This window comes from Sylvia atricapilla, chromosome 23, assembly GCF_009819655.1.
Source record: "Sylvia atricapilla isolate bSylAtr1 chromosome 23, bSylAtr1.pri, whole genome shotgun sequence".
Lineage (NCBI taxonomy): Eukaryota > Metazoa > Chordata > Aves > Passeriformes > Sylviidae > Sylvia > Sylvia atricapilla.
In genome coordinates, this window is record NC_089162.1 from 4,794,512 (window position 1) to 4,816,560 (window position 22,049).

The following is a 22,049-nucleotide window of genomic DNA, read 5'->3' on the forward strand; positions in this document are numbered from 1 at the left end:
CAAAATTCACGCAGGTGGGAGTAAACGGTTTGGAGGAATTCCTGAGAACCAAATGGAATCGTTTGGAATAGAAGCCAGATTTGGGTCTCAATGTATTTTCTCAAGGCTCTAAGAGCATTTGGATGTGCAGTGAATTGGAAATAGGTTATTGAAAATAGCTGAGACAATTTTATTTTTGATCCTTTTTGACCAAGAGGCTCACAAACCTCTGCAAGTGTGGAGCAAGTCCCCTGACTGTGCAGGCAAAACACAGATTACAGCTCAGCTCCGAGGAGTTAATTCAGGAATTCCTGGGTAAAACATGCAGGCCGGGTTATGAAGACAATCCCTGCTCACTGTCGGAATAATTGCTGATAATCTATGAAATAATTTGAGATTTTCATAGTATAAACAAGCTGGAAAGTCAACCCAAATGTTGAGATCAGTGCTTAAATCTGCTGATCTTTAAATATCCACATCAGCCAAAATGAATTCAAAATAAAGGAGAAATTGGAGTGGAATTGTAACCAGAATTTTCCCGGTGGTAGGCTGTGAAAACTGACTTTTCCTCTGGAATCCCATGAAATTCCCAAACACTTGCACATACCAAGCTCAAGTAATACTGTGTGAACAGAAAAATAGAGACCAGAAAATAAATTCCTTACAGCTTAAAAACCTCAATAAGAGCTTGTTATTATTTGGTATCAGATAAAACCCGAAAAAGAGGAAAATAAATAAAAAAGAGAAGGTCAAGACCCATCCTCTTCCCACTAAATCAACACAAATCACAATTTCCCCCAAGGGTTTTCAGCAATAACAAGACCTGGACACAAGTTTTGCAAAAGACAAATTTTTCTTTTTTTGGTTGTTTGTTTGTTGTAGTTTTTTTTTTTTTTTTAAAGGAAAAAATAAGAAAGCTCTAAAATACTTAATTAAAAAAAAAAAAAAAGGAAGAAATAAAAACAACAAAAAGCACCTTTAGAAAGGGAGCAGGAGGCGCGAAGCAAAGTGGACGGGGAGCCTGGGGAGAAGCAAGGCTCCCACCCAGCCACGGGGCTGCGGTGAAATGAACTCAAACCTCGGCTCAGTTTGGGGGCTGTGCGTGACAGGAACAGCAGGAGGGACCCTCCTTCCTTTCGGGGAGCTCTAGGGCGGGATGGGGACAAGAGAGAGAAAAAAAAAAACAAAAAAAAAGAGCAAAAGAGAAGAAGAGAGTCCTGACACAGGAACCCTGCCCGGGAGGATGCGGAGCTGCAAGCGGAGGAGCCAGCGGAGGACAGCGAAGCCCTGCAGGGACAGTGGCACTGCGAGGGGGCATGGGGAAGGGGACAATGTCACTGTGGGGTTGGGGGAACGGGCTGAATGTCACTGTGGGGGCTCGGGGAAGGGCTGGGCTGCAGTTGGAGTCCCTGCACAGCCCCGCTGCCGGGGGCTCCGGGCGGGCGGCGGCGGTGGAAGGCACTGGAGAGCCCGGGGCACGGCGGTGGGCACACGGCCTGGAGGCTGAGCTGCTCTGGCCCTCGCTGCAGCACGTCTCAGTGGAGGTAGGTGGGCTGGTTCCATCGGTACCAGGAGCTGTTGGGGACACGAGACAACAAAAGTTTTTACCTCGGAGTGAAAACCGTCGTGATTTCCCACTCCAACCCAACTTTGGCTCAGCGCATCTGTGGGCCTGATATTTCTGGGTCTGAGAGATCTCAGCCTGCCAGCGGCTGCTTGTAGCCCTGGTTTGTGCCTGAGGTGGTTTGGGTTTCTGAAATCCTTTCCCCAGGGAATTTTCTGTCAACAGGAGAAGTGTTTTTGTAGCTGTAACTTTGTTATTCATTCCTTTCCCCAGGAGGGACTTCTTGATGTCCCTCTGCTCTGACCAATGGCAGTGAAGAGGTTTGTCTCTGTGTCACCAATCAGATTGGGCTGTGTGAAATGGTATAAAAGGGAGACACAGCCCAAAAATCGAGGAGTCATTTTCAGCCTTCTGAATCTCAGAGTCTGTGTCATTGAGGTGTAAAACAGCATCAGCTGCTAATTTTTCCCAAGAAAGCTTCTTCTCAAACCAATCCTGGCCAACAACTCTCCTCCCTCCAAACAACCTTTCTCCAGGTGATGTTTTCTCTGGTGTAACCAAAGGGATCAGAGAGGTGTCGTTCCTGTTCACCCATTCCTCCTCAACCATGTTCAGTCTGTATGGGAACACCTTACAAAAGGTAGCAAGAATTAGACAATAAAAGCTTTTCCCTAATCCTCTTTGCCTCCTGAGACATTTGGAGTCTCTCATCTTCCTCTCCTGTCCTGGAGCCACACACGTCCTGCGGGTTCTCCCCCAGGCAGTGAGTGTTTGGCCCTGAGGGTGGGTAAATCACGGCCCCTGTGGGGTGTGCTGGCCCCAGGGACACGTCACCCACACCCGGGGGCCTCTCCTGGGTATTTCCATTCTTATTCCGGTGTAAAAGCATCATTCCCATACCCAAGGCCATGAAATATCCATGAAATACCCATGAAATATCCCATAGCCAAGAAATCAGAATTAGTGTTGCATCACAGCAACCTCCCCTTGTTTCTAAACAAGATCTTCAGCTGCTACCTGGGCTTTTTCTTTTTCTTTTTCTTTTTCTTTTTCTTTTTCTTTTTCTTTTTCTTTTTCAAATCACAACAGATTTTGTTGGAAAACAAGCGTTTCATTTCATTCTCATGTTTCCGCAAAACCAAAGATGATAAAAGTGTTTATCATTTAAATATGAACAGTAGATTAAAGTGTTTATCAGCTAGGTAAAGGAGGAGTGGGGGAATCCAGAAAGCAGAAATAATTTCTCCTTTTTTTTTTTTTTTTTTTTTTTTTTTTTTTTTTTTTTTTTTTTTTTTTTTTGTGTGTGTGTGTGTGTGTCATAACATTTGGGAAAAAAAAAAAACCCTTATTTTACTATTAAAAAAAAAATTCCCTGATGTTTTCCAGTCCCTGCTTCTATAACAAAACCTCACTCCAAACAACAAATCCTTTGTTGCAGGGACAAAATAAGGGCAGGGGGATTTATGGCACACTCCTAACTCAGCATCCTCGAGGTGGTGCAGCAGAAATCACAAATGCAGAGAGCCCCCAGGGAAATAACCAGCAGGGCTCTCAGCCCTCTCTGTCTGGTTTAACGCTTTTGCAGCCTCTAAAGGCAGGGCAGAGGTAAAAAATTAATCTTTGTTTTGCCACTGTGGAAGAGTTGCTCCCAGCAGAGCTCTGTGGGTGGCACTGCAGGAGAGAAAACTGCCTGTGGAGGGGGTTATCCGAGCAGGAACAGCAAAATAAACCTTCCTCTGCTCCCTTCACACAGGAGTCAGCTCAGGACAGTGTTTCTAATCACTTTGGGGCTTTTTGTTATTTTCTTTTTTAATTTGTTTCTTTTTTAAGCAGCCCAGTTGTTGAGGCAAAACTTGATTTTCAAGAAGAACAAGAGTCACGTCCCAAGAATCACAGAATATCCTGGAAAGGACCCACCAGGATCACCAAATCCAACTTCTGTCCCCGCACAGGACACCCCAACAATCCCACCCTGTCCCTGAGAGGTCACACAGGAACTCTCCACATTGGTGACAATCTCTAAGAGCTTTCCTGGAGATCCCAGTGCTCTTCCCAATGCCCTGAGTTGGTTTGGAGTGAGTTTTTTTGTGTTTTTTTTTTTGGTTTTGGTGTTTTTTTTTTTTTTTTTTTTTTTTTTTTTATGAGCTGTGCCTTACCCTGAAGAGTTGAAGCCAGGAGAATTCATGGCAGCTTTGGAGTTGCTCTGGGCTGTGCCAGGGCTGCTGGCATGGAGGGCACTGCCAGGGGACGAGGGCCTGCTGGAGTTCCCTGGGGAGCACGAGGATGTCACTGTGTGGGACAGAGCACGGTGAGGGTGACGTCTCCTCCTGCCCAAACATCCCCACTCCCATCTATCCCTGTGCCCACCCCGTGCCTCTCTGGGGCTTGGGGTTCTGCTGAGAGAGGCAGGAGGTTAAAAAACACTCCAAAAGGACAAGGAGATCTCTGGGATTGAGATCTTTGGGCTTGGGGGTTCTGCTAAAAGAGGCAGGAGGTTAAAAAAAAAACACAAAACAAAACCCAAAAAGGACAAGGAATTCTCTGAACAGAGATCTCTGGGCTTGGGGTTCTGCTGGGAGAACAGGAAATTAAAAACCCTGCTGGAGTTCCCTGGGGAGCACGAGGATGTCACTGTGTGGGACAGAGCACAGTGGCACTGGGGTCTCCTCCTGCCCAAACATCCCAACTCTATCTATCCCTGTGCCCACCCCGTGGCTCCTCTGATCCCCTGCCCTGGGGAACCCCAGGAATGTCCCTTATTCCCATATCTGGGCATCTCAGGTCCCCACAGAGATGTGCCCCTCTCCCACCCTTTTATTTGGCTCCCAGCTGGGCTCCCAAACCCAAACAGCCCAGCTCAGGATTCTCCTGGGAATGTTATTTTACTCAGTGGTTTTTTTGTCTTTTTATCCCACCCAACAGCAAGACTGGGCTGTTCTCATCCCACCTTTATGGGGTCACTTTCCCTGGCCAAATACCAAGGGGCTGATGAAGATTGGGCTGCAAAATGTGCCCCAGAAGTGGAGGGGTCAGGGATAAAAGGAGGGAAGGATTGCCAAGGCTCACCAGTCCCGGGCATGGTGCTGTGCACTGGATTGACGGAGAGGGGCCCCAAGGACCCTGAGGTAGAGACCTGGGCAAGAACAGAGGCAGGCAGTGAGCATTTGGCACTGAGAGTGGGATAAATCACATCCTGCCACTCCTTTCCCAGCCCCTGTGGGCTGTGCTGGCTCCCAGGGACACGTCACCCACGTCTGGGGCTCTCCTGGGTATTTCCAGTCGTGTTCCAGGGTGGAAACATCACTCCCATGTGCAAGGCCATGGGAAGAAATCAGAATTAGTGTTGCAGGTGCCTGACACTCTCCACATCCTTCTAAATCTAAGGAAAGGCCTGAAATAACCACATTTTCTGGAAGTCTCAAAATAAAGATGGATGTTTCAGGCTGGGCATTCTCAGCCTGAATGTTCCCAGCTCCCTCTGATTTTGGGGACAAAAAAAATCCCAATCTCCCCTCCAGGGAGTTTAATTCTCAGGTGACAATTGGCAATCGGGAGCTGCCATCCAAATTAGCAATTATTCCTGCGGGCAGCACTTTGTTCAGGGAGGCTGATGAGCAAGGGCAGCTTTGGACAGCAGTCACAGGGGAATTATTCACCCGAGCTCCTGCTGTGGGAATCCAAATGTTTGTTTTGGGGTCCAGATAGGTTGGGCAACCAAACTTCCTGGGATGCTTTCCTGTTTTCTGATGGAGAGTTCTAAAAGCTGGGAGATTTCAAGATAAAATTCTGCTGCAGCATCGAGGACGTTCCTGCCACTTTTAAATGGCAAAGTCACCGAGCAGCTCCTCAGTGAAGCAGCAGAAACACAGCTGAATCGATGTCAGTGTATGTAAACTTCACACCCCGCTAATTCTGGAAAGATTTTCTTTATCAATCTCAAGGGGAGAAGCTTTGGGGACAGCATCGTGATTTGAATAAATTACCCTACAATTAAACTAATTAAGCTAATCAATCCCTCCTAGGAAAAAAATTTGTCTTTTCTTCCCACCGTTTTCAATAAACAGAATTATCGCTTAATGAATCATCGTCATTTTGGCTGATTGTTTCCAACGGGTGGAATAATAATAAATGTTCTGGGTCAGGCTCCAGCCAGGTGGGTGATCCCAGGCCCCTCACCAGTCTGGAGTTGTAGATGGGTGATTTGATGGGGGATGGCATCGGGCAGCTGATCCGCTTTTCCTTCTGGCGCCGGTTGCAGAACCAGACCCGAACCACTTCCTTCTCCATGGAGAGCTGCTCTGCTATCAAGGAGATCTCCTCTGAACTGGGCTTGGGGTTCTGCTGAGAGAGACAAGAGGTTAAAAAGCCCCAAAAAGCACAAGGAAACCTCTGAGCTGGGATCCCTGGACAGAGATGTCTAGGCCTGGGATTCTGCTAAAAGAGGTAAAAAGTTAAAAAAAGTCCCAAAAAGCACAAGGAAACCTCTGAACTGACATCTCTGGGCTTGGGGTTCTACCAGGAGAGGCAGGAGGTTAGATAAAGCTCTTAGAAAAAGCACAAGAGGATCCCTGAACTGGGCTTGGGGCTCTGCTGGGAGGGGCATGAGGTTAAAAAGCCCCAAAGAGCACAAGGAAATCTCTGTGAGCTGCGTTTGGGTTCTGTTGAGAGAAGCAGGAGGTTAAAAAAGCCCCAAAAAGGACAAGGAAATTTCTGAACTGGGATCTCTGAACTGAGATCTCTGGGCTTGGGGTTCTGTTAAAACAGGCAGGAGGTTCAGAAAGCCCCAAAGAGCTTCGGGGGCTGCTGGAAGGACAAGGGTGGGGCTGGCTGAGAGCTGGGGAGGGGACAAAAGCTCCCTCTGAGACAGAGGGTAAATATTTGGGTGAGAGATTATATTCTGTGAACCACAGAGTGCCTCTGGCTCCACATCAGCTCTCCCGGAGTCCGGGGACGGGATGAGTCACATCTCAAATCACTTCCCTCCTTTGACCTTCACAGCACCAAAACTCACTGCTGGGGCCACCTAAACCTGGTGGCCTTGTCCCTGTGCAGGGGACAGGAGCTCTGGGTGCTGCTCTCAGCAAAACCACTGCCCAGCCTTCATTTAGAAAGGGAAATAACAGAGCCCACCCTGCCCCTTGAGTATTTTATTTTCACTCCTTTTAGCTCCGTGGGGTTTGCTCAGAGCTGAAACTCAAAGATACCTGGCCAAGATTATATTCCTACTGCAGAGAATTGCTTCTACCAGCTAAAAAGGAGCTGCTGAAATGATCTGATGATGACTGAGCAAGTTTTGATATGAGGGAGAAACCAAGATGAAACAAGCTCAAAGAACAGTTTTGATTTGAGAAATCTCCAAAGCGAGGTTTAGTCCTATTGATTCAAGCTCTGTTTGATGTCTGCAGTGATTTTTCTTAAAATTCTTGGAGCTTAAAAAGTAAAAGGACTCCACTTCTGAATGGATTCAGGAAAAAATATTTGGAGCAACAAGTTCTGGAGTCTCACAAGAGCTGCTCGATGGGGCGTTGTGGTCACAGAGCTCCTGTGACACATCTGCAACTCAAAAAGAGTCAAGTGCAGAGATCAGCTTTGGTCCAGTGGGTGGTAACGGGGAAATGTGGTGCTAAAATCGTAATTCCCTTGGAACAACATTGGACAAGGAAATAATTGGGAATTTCTTTGCCTTTAACACTTTTCCTGTTACTCCTCCAAACATTTTATAACCTACTGCCAAATAATTGGGAATTTCTTTGCCTTTAACACTTTTCCTGTTACTCCTCCAAACATTTTATAACCTACTGCCAAATAATTGGGAATTTCTTTGCCTTTAACACTTTTCCTGTTAGCTCCTCCAAGCATTTTTTAACCTACTGTCAAATAATAGGGAATTTCTCCGGGTTTGACACTTTTCCTGTCGCTTCTTCATGCATTTTCTAACTTGCTGTCAAATAAATACCCCCCCAAAAACCCTCACTTCTTTTCTTGAGAGGACTCAGTGCTACAGGCTCAGGGAGAGTCCCCAACAGACAGAAAGATTTTCCCCTCACATCTTGGAATCTCTTCTCCAGTGTGGAGCGGATGTTGGTCTCGATGCTGGTCCTCTTCTTCCTTTTCCGTCCAAACATCTCGTTCACTGAGGGGTAGGAATTGGGGCTGCTCATGGAGGAATCCAAAGGAGCCGATTCTGGGGGAAGAGGGAGGGGAAGAAGAGATTTCCAAGGAGATGATGAGTTATTTTCATTCCCAGACACTTTTGGTGAAACAAAGGCGCTTTGTAAAATAAATTGTTCCTACATTGTGGATCCTCCCTTTTGATGGCGATTAAAACTGCTCCAAATCCATCAATGAGCTTGCCCAAATCAAAGGAGAAAAATGTTTTGACCCACACTCCGTTTTTCCTCTGTGAGGCCGATTTCCAGCCTGCCCTGACGGGGACCAGGAGTGTTCCAACAATTGAATTTCACACACAAAAGGGTGTTGACCAAACCGCTGGGCTCGGGGTGGCTGAGCTGTGACCAGTGCCTCAGACATCCCGGAGGGTTGGGTGAAGCCCGGGGCTGGCTGTGAGGTCAGCACAGGACACCACCCCAAATCCTGCTGCGCCTGGGAATTCCCCTGTCAGGGAAACCTTTTTTCCTTTTCCACCTGCACCTCCCGGGCTGATCCCTGAGCACCTCAGCAGCTCCTCCTCTGCTTTTCCAGCTCACACAGAGAGGGGCTGGATGGATTGGAGGTTTCTGGGTGGATCCTCTCCTGTTGAAGCCCTGGGCACTGAGAATTCCAGGTTTTCTGTGCTCACTGACCCCCAGGCAAACAGTGACCTGAGGCCGGGGAAAAGGCTCCCAAAATTGAGTGACAGCCCTGGGATTGTGGGTGTGGGTTTGGATAGGAGTGTGGGATAGCACAGGGGGCAAAACTGAGAGTTTAAAGGTTTAGAATATAGTAAAATATGTATATAAAGCAAGATGGAGGATTTAGGGTGGAAGCTAGTCCTTTTTTCACCTTCTCCATGGGTCTGGGTGGTGTTTTGTAATTGGGTAAAAAATATCCACATTGAAGGACACAAGTGGTTGGTGATTGGGTTAAAAGTAAATAGTTTAGTAAATAATTTAGGTGTCATTTCATAATTGGACAGTTCACCCTTAAAATGCCTTGTAGAGAGGGAAATAGGGGCCATGTTTTACTTTGTTATCCTGCAGTACCCTTAAACTCACAGTTTGTGAGACTGTAACATAGATAAGAATGAATAAACATCTAAAAAAAAAAAAACCAAAATACCATCTCAAGCATTTAACCCTGACACTGGCAAGAAAGAAGATCAAACATAACCCTCTCCTGCTGGTGGCATTTCTGCCTGGGTGTCACCTACCTGCGTCACTGAGCCACTTCTCCAGCAGGGGCTTGAGCTTGCACATGTTCTTGAAGCTGAGGTTGAGAGCCTCGAAGCGGGAGATGGTGGTCTGGCTGAAATCATTGCCATAGAGCTTCCCCATGGCCAGGCCAACGTCACCCTGCCAGGGGACACCCCAATCCCAGAGTGAGCACAGGGAAACCCTCCCCGCTGTCACAGGACACCCCAATCCCACCATGAGCACAGGGAAACCTGTCACAGGACACCCAAATCCCACCATGAGCACAGGGAAACCTGTCCCAGCTGTCACAGGACACCTCAATCCCAGAGTGAGCACAGGAAACCTGTCCCCGCTGTCACAGGACACCCCAATCCCAGTGTCAGCACAGGGAAACCCTCCCCGCTGTCACAGGACACCCCAAACCCACCATGAGCACAGGGAAACCTGTCCCAGCTGTCACAGAACACCCCAATCCCACCATGAGCACAGGGAAACCTGTCACAGGAGACCCCAATCCCACCATGAGCACAGGGAAGCCTGTCCCCGCTGTCACAGGACACTCCAATCCCAGTGTCAGCACAGGGAAACCCTCCCCGCTGTCACAGGACACCCCAATCCCAGAGTGAGCACAGGGAAACCCTCCCCGCTGTCACAGGACACCCCAATCCCAGAGTGAGCACAGAAAAACCCCAGCCCCACAGAACCACAGGATTAACCAGCCTGGAAAAGACCTTTGAGGTCATCAAATCCAACCCCTGACCCAGCACCTCCTCATTAACTAAAGCACAGCACTGAGTGCCACATCCAGGCTGTTTTTTTTTTTTTTAACAGTGACTCCTGCACCTCCTTGGGCAGCGCCCAATCACTCTTTCAGTGAAGAGTTTATTCCTGATGTAGCCTAAACTTCCCCTGAGGCTGCTTGCAGGATAACTTTAGTCTTGTTTCCATGACCTGCCTGCCAGGGAAAGAGGATTTTTTTCCCCTAGGAATCTGCCCCCTGTGGGTTTGATATTTCTGGGTCTGAGAGATTTCAGCTGCTGGCAGCTGATGACTTTTCCCCCAAGGAAAAATTTCTCAAGGAAGCTTTTTCTCAAAACAATCCTGGCAAACAACTCTCCTCTCTCCAAACAATCTTTCTCCAGGTGGGGTTTTGCTGTTTCTCTGTTTAACCAACGGCATTAGAGAGGTGTCGTTCCTATTCCCCAGCCATGGTCAGTCTGTGTGGGAACACCTTATAAAAGGCAGCAAGAATTGGACAATAAAGCCTTTTTTCTGCGCTCTTTGCCTTCTGAAATATTTGGAGTGTTTCTTTGGTGTCCTACAGCGACAGTCTCCACCCCTGAAATACTGGAGAAGGTGCAGACATTGAGGTTGTGGAGCTGAGGTGTTAGGAAGGGTGAATTTGAAAAGAAATGCTGCAAAACCACCCAAATTTACCTGACCCAACCTTTCCCTCTGCCCCAAACTCCCCCTGTTCTCTCCCTTCTCCTTCACCTGTGTGAACCCCAGCTTGATCCTCCTTTGTTTGAAAGTCTTGGCGAACTTCTCCAGCTCCTCCAGGTCGCTGGGCTCCTCGGAAGCTCCTGCTGGGGTCAGGTGTTTTGCCACTTGCAGGTGCTGGGGGACGTCCAGGTGAGGTTCAACCGAGGAGCCAGGGAGGCCAGAGCGACCCACAGCCTGCCCAAAACACCCCAAAAAGATGCTCAGAGACAAAAAACAAAATACCAAACCATGCCTTTTTTTTTTTTTTTTTTTTTTTTTCTGTGCCATTTGCCCTCCCTAAAGCAGCAGGGTGGAGTTTAGCACGCTCTCAGGTGTGTTCTTACCTGGGAGGCCAGGCTGGGGCCAGGCTGGGAGAGGAGGAGGCTGCCCTGTTGCTGAGGGAAGGAGAGGAGGTTTGGCTGCAAAGCTGAAGGGGAAAAAAGGAGATAATCTGGTCAGTGAACAGCCGCAGGAAGGCTCAGAGTGAGAAGCTCCATTTGTTATTTCTTGCCCCAAAATACACGAATTTCAGCTGTTAAGAATGTGCCAGGCTCTGAGCTGGATTGTGAGAAAGAAAAGGTTCTTCCCGTGGCTTTGTAGCCGGCAGGGGATTATTACAATAATGATAGAAGTGAAATATCTCATTTGCTGATCCCTGTGTGTCACTCATCACTCTCAGGCGTTTCAGAGGCCTCTGATCTTGATTTGAGGTGCCAAACAGAGGAGAATTTCCTACATCCTTCGTGGGGATCTCTCTCAGTGCTTAATCACTGCAGCTCTTAGGAAAATGGACATCTTATTTCCAATATGAGCCCTTGTGACTTCAACTTTCAGCCACTTGATCGTGTTAAAAAAACAAACCCTGATCCTCCAGTTAATCTCGTGAGCCCTCCCACTCTGCTCCCAATTCTACATTTCATTTTCAAATGTCATTTGGAAGCCCTGCTGACCCTTTCTTTCCTACCCCACTGTATTTCAAATAAATTGAATTTCTTTCAGAGTGTCGCAGCTGACACAAAATGACGAGAGGAAGAAAGAAGGGAAATCCATAAACCCAGCAAAAACTGGGATTTATGGAGACCGTGTGATTGTTTTGTTGACAAACTGCCAAGTACAAGCCTATAGCTCTTAGAGGGAATGTCCTACAGGATTAGGTTGTGTACTTCCCTAGAAATTTAGTTGGTATCAAGTCCATTGTGAGTGAAACCTATAGAATTTAGTGAGGATTTATAACCTTGCTCAGAGCAAGTCAATATATTTAATTGATTATAACTGACAATTACAGCGAAATCCATAGAAGTTTATGGACTTCTGCTAATAAAAGGGAAAACAGATAATCTCCAGAATCAATCACTCCTCCTCTCCCTCTCTCTCTCTTTCTGCCTTTTCTTATTTAATTTAGATCTGATGTGCACAGTCCCATTTATTTACTTACTCTGGGGTTGGAATAAACCTTCCCGAGTGCTGCAACAGCTCAGGATTTCAAATCCAGGCTGGTAATGAGGTGCACATTTCTATCAGTGCAGGTAATTAATCACTGCAATGGCTTTGCCTTGGGACATGGCAGATGCTCTGTCATTTGGAGTCTTTAAAATCGTGATTGAACACCTCAGCTCTGGCTCTGAGGGAAATGAAGGGCTGGATTCAGGAATCACCGGTCTGACAGCTGAGATGAAGATTTCAGCAGCAGTCTTTAGGCTGACAGGATTCCCAAAAATCTCCGTGGCTGCTCCTTCCCACCTGTACAGAGCTCTCCCTGCCCTGACTCCGGTGTGTCAGGATTTGGGCTGCACAGGGGAGGAGGAATAAAACCTGGGAATTGATCTGACAGCTTCAAAACACGACCAAGCTAAAATTCCCATCCCTGTTGGAAAGGTTCAGCCCCCAACCACAAAATCCATTTATGGACCCACAGCCCCAAGTCAGAGGCACTCAGGGCACTCCCTGCTGGCCCCAGGGACAGTTCTGGAATATTTCCTGCCTTCCTTCAGGAGGAAGAAAACTCCACAAAGCCAACCTGAGCCTTCATTTTCACTCCCCACTGGCCGTGCATGCAAAAGGATCATTAAAACTTGGCAATCACCCATGCAAATGGAAATGTCCTGCACAAAAATCCAGCTCCTGGCCAGAATATCCAGTCCTGGTCAAGCCTGGCCCTAGAAGGGGTGACACCCAAATATAGCAGCAAAAAAAAGTCATTGAACAGATAAATTCTGATCTGTGAAAGGCAGCAAGTTCTGCTTTGCAGTAAAAGATGTTTATTTTTCATGAATAAAAGCAGGCAGCAAGAAATAAATTGTCCTGACCGTATTTCAAACAAACGAATTCGAAATTATTTGTAAATACACATCAAGTGTCTTCATCCATCACTCAGCACCATTTGGCAGAGAGGAAAATTTATATTTTGTCAGGAAGAAATGAATTCCCCACTCGCTTTTAGAGTGTGTGAAGCAGTGGGTTCAAGCTGCAGAGATTTAAGGTTATAATCCTAAATTTTAGTTCACGTGGAGGGAGCTCTGTGCTGGGATAAATCAAGAGCACAAGCAAAGGATCCTTGGATCTGCCAGGTTATGAATTAAAACCTAAAACATCCACATCCTCGGGGTGGGAGAAATGCTGTAAAAATATTGGGGGTAAAACCAGAACCACAGGGATTTTTTTTTTTTTTTAACCTTTTCCTGGAGCAGATTTCTCTGTGTTCCGGGAGCAGGGAGACCTTTGGACTATCCAAACCTCTCCCTCTCATCCCAGAGCTGCTCCTGGCTGAGCTGGACCTGCTCTGCTCCTTCCCTGGATTTACCTTCCCTCCTCCAAACGACCAGCCCGGGCTCTGATGAGCTTTCTGCAGCTAATGAGGGAGCTCAGCAAGGAGCAGCTCCTTGGCTGTTGGGCTGGTTTTGTCCCGGATTCCGGGCTGAGATCCCTGCCTGGCCCCAAGGTGGCACTCGAGGAGCGCACAAGGCTCCGGTGGCAGCAGCATCTCCAGCCGCGGTGTTCCCGCAGGGATCCGGGATCAGCCCCGGGCTGGGAACATCGCCGTGGGAACAGGCTGGAGAATCCGACACCCACGAGAAGGGAGGTTTTCCCTAGATATTTATCCATCTCTGATGCTTTAGGATTTGAGCTTTTCTATTTTCCATCTCTCTGTGACCCTGCAGTTGTTTAGTGCAGAGCTCCAAACCCCACACACAGTGGGAGCTGCTGCTGCCCCACTTTGGGCACACACAACAATTCCTCTCCAGGCCTGGCAGTCAAGGAGCCCTCACTGCCTCAGGCCTCAGAGATGGGAACAAAAGGGAGTTGGGGGCAGCAAACTTGGGCTCAATGATTCATTACCTGGAGCTGGAATTGGGAGATGAACCCCCAATGTGCAAATGGCCCCAACTGATCCAAGTGTGCAAAGCCGTGACCATTGTCCATTTTGGGTGCAGCCCCTGGGGGGCTTTGTCTGCCCTAAATGTACCTGAGACCCTTCCATAAACAGAACTGCTTTTTATTCCCTTCATTTTATCTGACCTCTGTTTTTAGGCAAGCCCCAAAAAAGCTTTTCTTTCTCTTACCTTGTTGTCCTGCCTGAGACTGGGACAGAAGGAACTGGGGGACTGACTGCATGTGCCCAGGGAGCAACACCAGCTGCTGCAGGGTGTGGAGAGAGCTCATGTCCTACAGAAAAAAAAAAGAAAAAAAGCAAAGGGAACAATTAAACTCAAGGATTTATGCTCCTCACGCAGCATCTCCTCAGAAATCCATGCTGAATTTGTGTGATTTGGGGGCTGGAGGGCTGCAGAGCCAAAAGTTTCACGGGTAGGAGAAGATTCTGTGCACACAGAGACATCCACGTGGAGAACTGTCTGCTTTTCCTTGGGAAAGTTAACTCTTGGTGACATTTTTGAGGTGCAGACCTCAAGGTTTCGGGTGTAGGAGAAGAATTCTCACTGAATTTGGGGGCTGGAGAGCTGCAGGTCCAAAAGTTTCATGTATAGGAGAAGGATTTGGTGAAGTGTCTGCTTTTCCTTGGAAAAGTTAACTCTTGATAAAGACATTTTTGAGGCAATCAAACTCTGGTTGTTAGAGCAGCGAAACCTCTTGGATTTCAGTTTTTTTCAGATCAAGAATTTCCAGAGTGAAGTGCCTAAAACCACACAGCAAATTGCAGCAGCTCACCAACACCATTTCCCCCTGGACTGTTCTGAAGATGGGGGGAAATTGAAGAATCCCTAAATTGTGTAATGGATCTGAACACCCCGTGAAAGAACGAGGGAAGGGAGGACTGAGCATCTCTGTGGCCGCCTGGCATCCAACTCCCACTGGAATTTAACAAGAGTTTAGTGCTGAACTCCACGGTTTCTTACCTCAGGGAAAAAAAAATCCCTCGAGGAATTAATTTCTTCCCTGGTGTTAATCGATCTGAGGCAACAACAGGCTCAGATTAGGAGTTAATCTGGTCTAGAATCCTATCTCCAACAATGGCATTAACCAGACACTCATGAATGAGGAAGAGCCGGGCAAACGCTATCAAACACTTCCCCACGGTGCTGCCTCAGCCTCCAATTATTTCCAGTCCAAGGGATTTCCTGACCGTGGGGTGGTTTCCCTGCTTAGAAAACCCTCGGAGGAAATCTCACCCCAGCATGTGTCCAGTCTAACCCTTGAACCCACGAGGAAAAGCCGAGGAGGAAAATGAGGATTCACTTTTCCAATTCCCTGCTTAGCAAACCCTTGGAGGAAATTTCATCCCAGCACTTATCCAGGGTACCCTTGAAGCCATGAGGAAAAGCCGAGGAGGAAGATGAGGATTCGCTTTTCCAGTTCAGTGTTCCTCACCCTCTCAGGCTCCTTTTGCCAGTGGCCAAAGGAATTTGGGGAGGGGGTCAGGAGCAGCTCTCCCCCTGTTTTCCCGGGGTCCAGGGGCAGCCAGGTCACTCACCCCTGCGATTTGGCTCCCTGGCATCATGGATGATCCCTGCACGAGGTGCCCCGACCGAGGCGGGATGGCAGATTGCAAAGAGTCGCTGAGGTCCTCGGTTTTAATCTGCAAAAGAGCAAAAGAATCATAGAATTAGGGAGCAGGGAGGAGGGAAGAGCAGGAGTAGAGGGCAGCTGGGATCCCAGAAGCTCCTCTCAGGGAATTTTCTGCTGTTTCCATCGCTGAAAATCAGGATCATTCCACACTGCTGCTCTCCGCTCTGTCCCATGGACAGTTTTCCTGCTCGGCCAAGCCCAGGGCAGGCTGGCACCTTGCTCAATTAAAACACTTCAGGAAATAACCAATTTCAAGCAGCTTTTCAAAGTTTAAAGCCTTTCATGGAGTTTTAATGAAGACAAGGAGCAATTCTCCTCTCCAGATCACAACTCAAGCCCTGATAGGAGGGCTGGACATGGAAAACCTCTCATTTTTCCCTGCATGAAACAAAGGATGGTACAAGGGGATGGGAAGGGATAGGTCATGGAGTAAAAGACCTCAAAAAAAAAAAAAAACCCAGAGCAATCTCCCGGGCTTGAAAATGCAGCACTCCAGGCACCAAATGCTTTTGTTCCATTTTTACCAAAAAGCAACAAGAAATTGCAAGGGAAATCTCCTTCCTCAATTACAAGCTGTGGAAAAATAACTGGGAAACTTCACAGGTGTCCAGTGGTCTTCTTGAGCTACTTTGATGTTCAAGCAAAGGTCTTGTCCACACAGAAATAATGATTCTTAAATCCACATTCTTAGAATAAAATGCACCCAGGGATCAGAACTGAATCCTTGCTCCTGCTTTATTCCACAATCTCTGTGTTCATTTCTAACTTTGCTAATACATTTTAAAAATTAATTTATTTTAAAAATTAATCTGATATAATTACTGTAGTAGGTGAAATATTTTGGTAGTGCTGACTGGGACAGGAGGGAGAGGAGGATTTTGGAAGTTTTTAGGTTAATTCCTGAAAGGTGAGTGAGGAGTGTCCATGCACAGGGGACAGGTAAAAGATACAGAACTCTCCTCCAAGAAAAGATTGACCCAAACCTTTTCTCAGCACGAGAACACCGTGAACAAGGATTATTCCTCATCATAGCAAGAAGAGCCTCTAATTCCCAAAAACTGGAAAAACCAGGAGGACTCTACAAAGGACACGGTTTCAAACTCCTGAAGATTACCTCTGGCTCCTGGGACTGAACATCCCCAGGTCCCACCGGATCCCTCCCAAACCCCACATCCCCCAAAGACGAGGAGGGTCTTTGCCCCACTGATGGGGCCTGGAGGCCCTGCGACCTCCTGCCAGCAGAGGGGGGACAAGAAATCCAGCTCCACAAACACCATCCCAAGAGAACTTTTTGGGGTTGAAGGAGCTTTCCTGCTCGTTTGAGAAAAGCAAAGAAATGCACGGAACAATTTGGGTTGGGAGAGACCTCTGCAGTCATCGAGTCCAAGCTTTGACGGATCTCCACGGGAAGAGAAAAGAGGAAAATGGGATCACAGGAGGCTGAACAGCTCCAGAACATGGAGCTGCAACATTCCCCTCTGCATTTTGGAAGGTGCTGCTCGGAGGGAAGGTGATTACAACACCCCCTTTCATTACAACTCGAGCTCCGGACACCGCCGAAACTCGTTTTGCAATAATCCCTGCTCCTTGCAACAAGAGGTAGACATGCTATGAATTCCAGCTCTTTCCTACCTTTCAGGTTGGCATGATCATCCCTCTTAGCCTGGCAGGGCACAGAAAGAAAAAAAAAACAAAACAAAAAAATCAGGTGGAAAGATCTTCTCGATCGCTATCGACAGCGATAAGTCACTGAATGTCGGGCAAAAAGGCTCAGGAGGACACCCCGTTACCCCTGAGCCATGCAGTCACTCCAGGCACGTGGATTTAGGGATGTTCTTTGCATTAAAAAGAATCCATCGGAGGCAAAAAAAAAAAAGAAAAAAATTATTAAAAAAAAATTTTAAAATTAATGTTTGTCTGCTTCATCCAAGGCTGAGCAGTCCCAAGAAATTGAAGTTTTTGGTGTCTCAGAGAGCCGGGCTCTAGATCCTGCCTGAGCCGTGATCCCGATAGCAGTGGGGTGTTGAAGAGGCACGAGCCATTTCCAAAGTGAAATCAATTTTTCCAGCTGCCAAGCGGGACGAGCTGGCGGCGCTCCAGGGAGAAAGGGGTGTGTATCCCATCCCGGCATGGCCCCGTGTGAGAACGGGAGGTGGGTTTGGCAAAGCACCGGCTCCCGATTTAAAAACAACAACATCATCTCCCACTGCTCCTTCCCCCGGCCCTGGAATTCTCCCTCCTGCGCAGTGGGCGGGAACTCGTGGGGTTTGTTCTTGACAAATCCTTCTCTCCCCCTCGCACCTCTTTCCATCGGGTTTAGGCTCAAATTTACCTCGCCCTCCTCTTCCTCTCCCCGACAGGCCTGCAGCTGGCTAATTGTTCCTGAGCAGGAGTTCGGGATCTATCCAGAAAAACTTTTGGGGATGGTTTATGCAAATCCCGCTCCTCCGTTGTTTTTTTTTTTTTTTCCCTGGCTAAACCGGCAATATTGCCAAGTGTACATTAAGGGGAAAAAAAAAAACCAACCCAACCAAACCCAAAAAAACCCCAAAAAACCACACACATTGTGGGCGAGGCCGCTCAATATCATGAGACTCCCTTAAAACAATGTAAATTTCGAATTAATAAAACGAGGGGAGGAGTTGCCTCCTCCTTTCCCAGTGTATCTGCCTCGGATTTGCAGAAAATGCCTGCAAATATGGGAAGAGTTCTCCTTGAGGAACCAAAAAAACCACCCAAAAGATTAAATACTCAGAGAATCACCTCATGGGGGTATTGGATGGGAGCTCTGCTGAAATATTGCACGTGAGAAACAGTAATTTGAGGAAAACCAGGAGCAGATCCCTCTGGGATCGCTCAGGATCTTGGTTTTATGGGACGATCGTGGATGGGGAAAGGGGAATTGATGGAGAGGCTTTGTTCCCACTGAGCTTCACTTAGAAAAATAACATTTAAGGAAACCAACCTGCTGTGGTGGAAGCTTCATCGCCCATAGCAAGGGGTTGGAATGGGATGATCACCCAACCCAAACCATTCCATGGAAAAAGGAGCGGGGCAAAGAGCAGGACCTGCCAACCGCCACGGCCCAGGTGAGGTGTGGGGGCTCTTGGCTGTGAATCTCCAGCACCTTCCTCCCCTGGAGCCCCGAGGGGAGGCCCAGGGCAGGGCTGGGAGCAGGTAACGGCAGCTGGAGGCACCACGGGAGCTCCTCTGGGCCAGGGCAGGAATCACACTTGCAAATCTCAAGTGGATGTTTGGATGTGTTTTTTTTTCACAGCCTCGAAACAGGGTCAGCCCCCGAGCAAACGGAGTGAAAAACACAGGAAGGGTGACTGGCTGGAAAAAAGAGAGAGTCCCTTCCGTTTTTGGCTCCAACAGCTGCAAGGATGGATGGTTTCTTACCTATCTCTGGCCTAAACACGAAAACAAAAAGCAAAACAAACTAAGAAACACATTGAGGGTGATGGAAAATGATCAAAGCTCCGGAGCCCGCTTGCGTAACTGATTTGTGGAAGGTGTTTCATAAACATTTCATAAGAAGGAGAATTATGAAGAAAACATCTCCCAACCTGCCTGCAATTACTGCACAAACTCTTCCTTACCAGTAGGAAGAAGGGGAGAGGAAAAAAAAAAAAAAAAAAAAAAAAAAAAAGGTACATCTGTTTTGTAACTGATCTGTGAACTTCTGGCAAAGGCTCGGCTGGTGAAAACATCCTGCAGACATCTTGCAGAGCCGTGGAAATTGGGCAGGTTTCTCCTGAGCAGCTCTGCTTGCTGCTATTCCCTTCAGACCGACCAGCCTGGGGTTCCATGGATGGATCCCAGTGGTTGGGCTGGAGCCCTGCACGGGTTAATCCCAGTTTGGGGATAATCTCAGTAACTTCCCCATTTGTCAGACCCCGAAGCAGCCCCAGAATCCTCCTGCTGTGACACACTCGGTGCTCATCATCCTCCTCACCCAGCCACCGATTGAGGGCCTCCAATCCTCTCCCCAAATCCAGGTTTGGATGTCTCCTACCCAAGCCCTGCCAGCCCTCTCCAGCACCAGTTATCAGGCAGGAACCGCATTCGTGGGAGATGGGAGACAACCCTGTTTGTTGTGAAGCTCTTATTTAGCCGGTGACCTCTTTGAAACACATTTATCTGCCTCCACATCTGCCTTATCTCACAGTCAGAGCCGAGTTTAAGGGTTTGACTCACTCCCAGCCCTCCACAGCAGAGGGAAGAGGAGGATCAGGTGCACACAGAGGGTCTGGAGCACCTGGCCCTCGCTGAAAAGGAACAACGCAGCTCTGAGTCACCCAGAAATGCTCTGAGTCACCCCAAGGTGCTCTCCAGTGCACCAGGGCTGCCCCAAGCTTCCCCAAAAGCCTTTGCCTCGAGCCCAGGGAGGAGGTTTTTGAGCTGGAAACAGGCATTAAGCTGGATCCAAGGCTCCTGCAGCTCCCTGAGCCTTCCCACCTTCCGATGGCGTAAGTGCTCCGCCGTGAATTACCCGCACACGTGGGGCCCATAAAATAAAAAGCACACTAATAATAAATTATGGCAATAGTAATAATAATAATGGGGTTGCAATTACTATTTCCACATGTACTATCCTGCATGTGCAGCAGGGTTTAACAGACACCTGGGAAGAAGGCAGAAAACCTTTATGTCCGTGCCACGACATTCACCCTGTAACATTTCTATCCCACTGAAGGCTGGGAATTTTTGGAAGCTGTCGGCGTGACAGAGAGGAATTCAGCCTGGGATTAACTCCCGAAGAGGCTCTGTCCTAAAGCTCAGCCGTGGCAGCACGCTGGAAAATTCAAATGCAACCCCAAACCTCAGCACACCTGCATCACCCTACACGAGGCCTTTGAGTTTATTAATTGAGGTCTGATCTGATAGGGTTTATCCTCGGCTTCAGCTTGGGATGGAAATGGTTGTGCTGGAGTCAGAGCAGGGGTGGGAAGTCAAAACTTTAGGAGCAGCCAAGCTGCACGCTCCACAGGAGAAAACAAACAGCACACACAGCCTTTGTGGGCTCCCTGATACAGCTTTTCCCTGGAATTTCTGCTTCCAAACAAACAGGGAAGAGAGAGGAGTCCCCCCTCCCCTTGCTGTGCTGAACCTCAGACGATCACCTGTGGCACAGGAGCTGGGCAAGGGAGGGGAGAAGCAAAAGGCAGAGGAGGGAAGAGCACCTGCCCTGGCTGCCCAACACCTGCTCAGGTGAGAGTGTCCTGGCCCAGAGCCTGCTGAGTGCTCCCAGGAGCTGCTCTGTGCTCAGAGGCCACACAACTCCTCAAAAGACACTGAAAAAAGCAGCTTTCAGCACCTTCCCTTTTACCAGGGATATTCAGGCCCTTGGGCATCCCAAACTGGGAGCAGTTTAACAACAGGCAGTGGGGAAGGTGCCATTTCTAGGGCAGAGTGGCCAGGAGCTCCACTCAAAGCATGGGAAATGATTTCCCCGTGGTCAAGGCTGTGATTTCTCCCTCTCAGGACCCTCCCTGCCCCTTCCTCAGCCCCTGCCCCAGCCTGGCTCTGGGTTGCAGCACTGCTCCCTGCACCTCTCTCTCTCTATTTCACTTGCCCAACTCCCAAACCTCTCCAGAACTCCACCTCTGCCCACACCCCCGTGCTTATCTGCTCTGCTCCCACCCTGGGCTGCATCCCTGCCCCTTTCCTTATCACCCTGATTTCACACACACCACTCCATGGCTTCTCCCCTGCCCTCCTGCAAGCTCACACAGGTCCCCTGGAGCCCGAGCACGTTCCTGTTCCTCTCCAAAGTTGCCTTATTGGGATTTTCTGGGCTGAGAATCTGCATGAAAAATGCCCTTTTTTTGTTGTTGTTGTTGTTGTTTGTTTCCCATTCATCCCTTGCCCATGGGGAGGAATCTGTTTGTTCAGTTCTCCCTGAGCCTTCTGGCAGTGACAAATGCAAACAACTGGCGCTGTGTTGGTCACCCACGGGGACAGTGTCCACACAGCCCTTGGCAGGGACTCTCTTGCCACCACATCCCACTTTTAGGAGGAATTAACTGGGAATCAGGCTGGGGCTGGCTCCATCCCAGCTCCACGGGCCTCTCCCATTGGTCCCTGGCACTTTTTTGGCAGCGGCTGCCACGCCACAGGGAGCTGGGACAGGAGAAGAGCAGCTGGAGGGATTGCACTGAACACACTGAGCAGAGAAAGGGAGAGTGAGGAAGATGGGAGAGCATCACACGGGGTTCCATTTGGGGTTTCATTTGGGGTTCCATTTGGGGTGAGGGATGAAGTCTCAGGGCTGGGGGAGCCCAGAGCCAGCTCTCTGCTCTCCCAACCCGTGTAAATCCCATGGGTTGGGAAGCAGGCAGGAGGGTTCCCTGCTGTATAAACCCACAGGCTGCAGCTCAGCACCTCTGGGGAGGGAGAAAGTGCCCTCTGATGTCCAAAATTAGAGGCCTTGCTTGGAACACATCGCCCTCCTCTCCCTGTGCAGGGCCCCACCCTGGCTGGGTGCTGCAGGTTTGGGGTGAATCCTTGGAGCTCAGCTGATGAAAAGCCCTTCAAGGACTCGGGGTTGTCCCCTCATTAGTGGTGACTCCCCGGGAGTCGCAGTCCAGGCGCAGCAGTTGGTGATGCTCAGAAAGGTGCTGGGCCACCTGGATTGTGGCTGCCCA

General features: G+C 48.6%; 1 protein-coding gene across 1 annotated transcript in view; it reads right to left on the bottom strand.

Moving 5' to 3' along the window:
- Positions 1-1,514: 1,514 nt before the first annotated feature.
- Positions 1,515-22,049, bottom strand: part of POU2F3 (POU class 2 homeobox 3) — a 44,464-nt gene continuing 23,929 nt past the window's right edge. The window contains exons 5-14 of the mRNA XM_066334604.1: positions 15,305-15,409; positions 13,938-14,040; positions 10,722-10,804; positions 10,390-10,572; positions 8,913-9,054; positions 7,591-7,727; positions 5,720-5,881; positions 4,610-4,676; positions 3,700-3,832; positions 1,515-1,554 (exon numbers count right to left, since the gene is read on the bottom strand). Coding sequence (XP_066190701.1) covers positions 1,515-1,554; positions 3,700-3,832; positions 4,610-4,676; positions 5,720-5,881; positions 7,591-7,727; positions 8,913-9,054; positions 10,390-10,572; positions 10,722-10,804; positions 13,938-14,040; positions 15,305-15,409 — 1,155 coding nt within the window. The remainder of the gene's footprint in view (positions 1,555-3,699; positions 3,833-4,609; positions 4,677-5,719; positions 5,882-7,590; positions 7,728-8,912; positions 9,055-10,389; positions 10,573-10,721; positions 10,805-13,937; positions 14,041-15,304; positions 15,410-22,049) is intronic.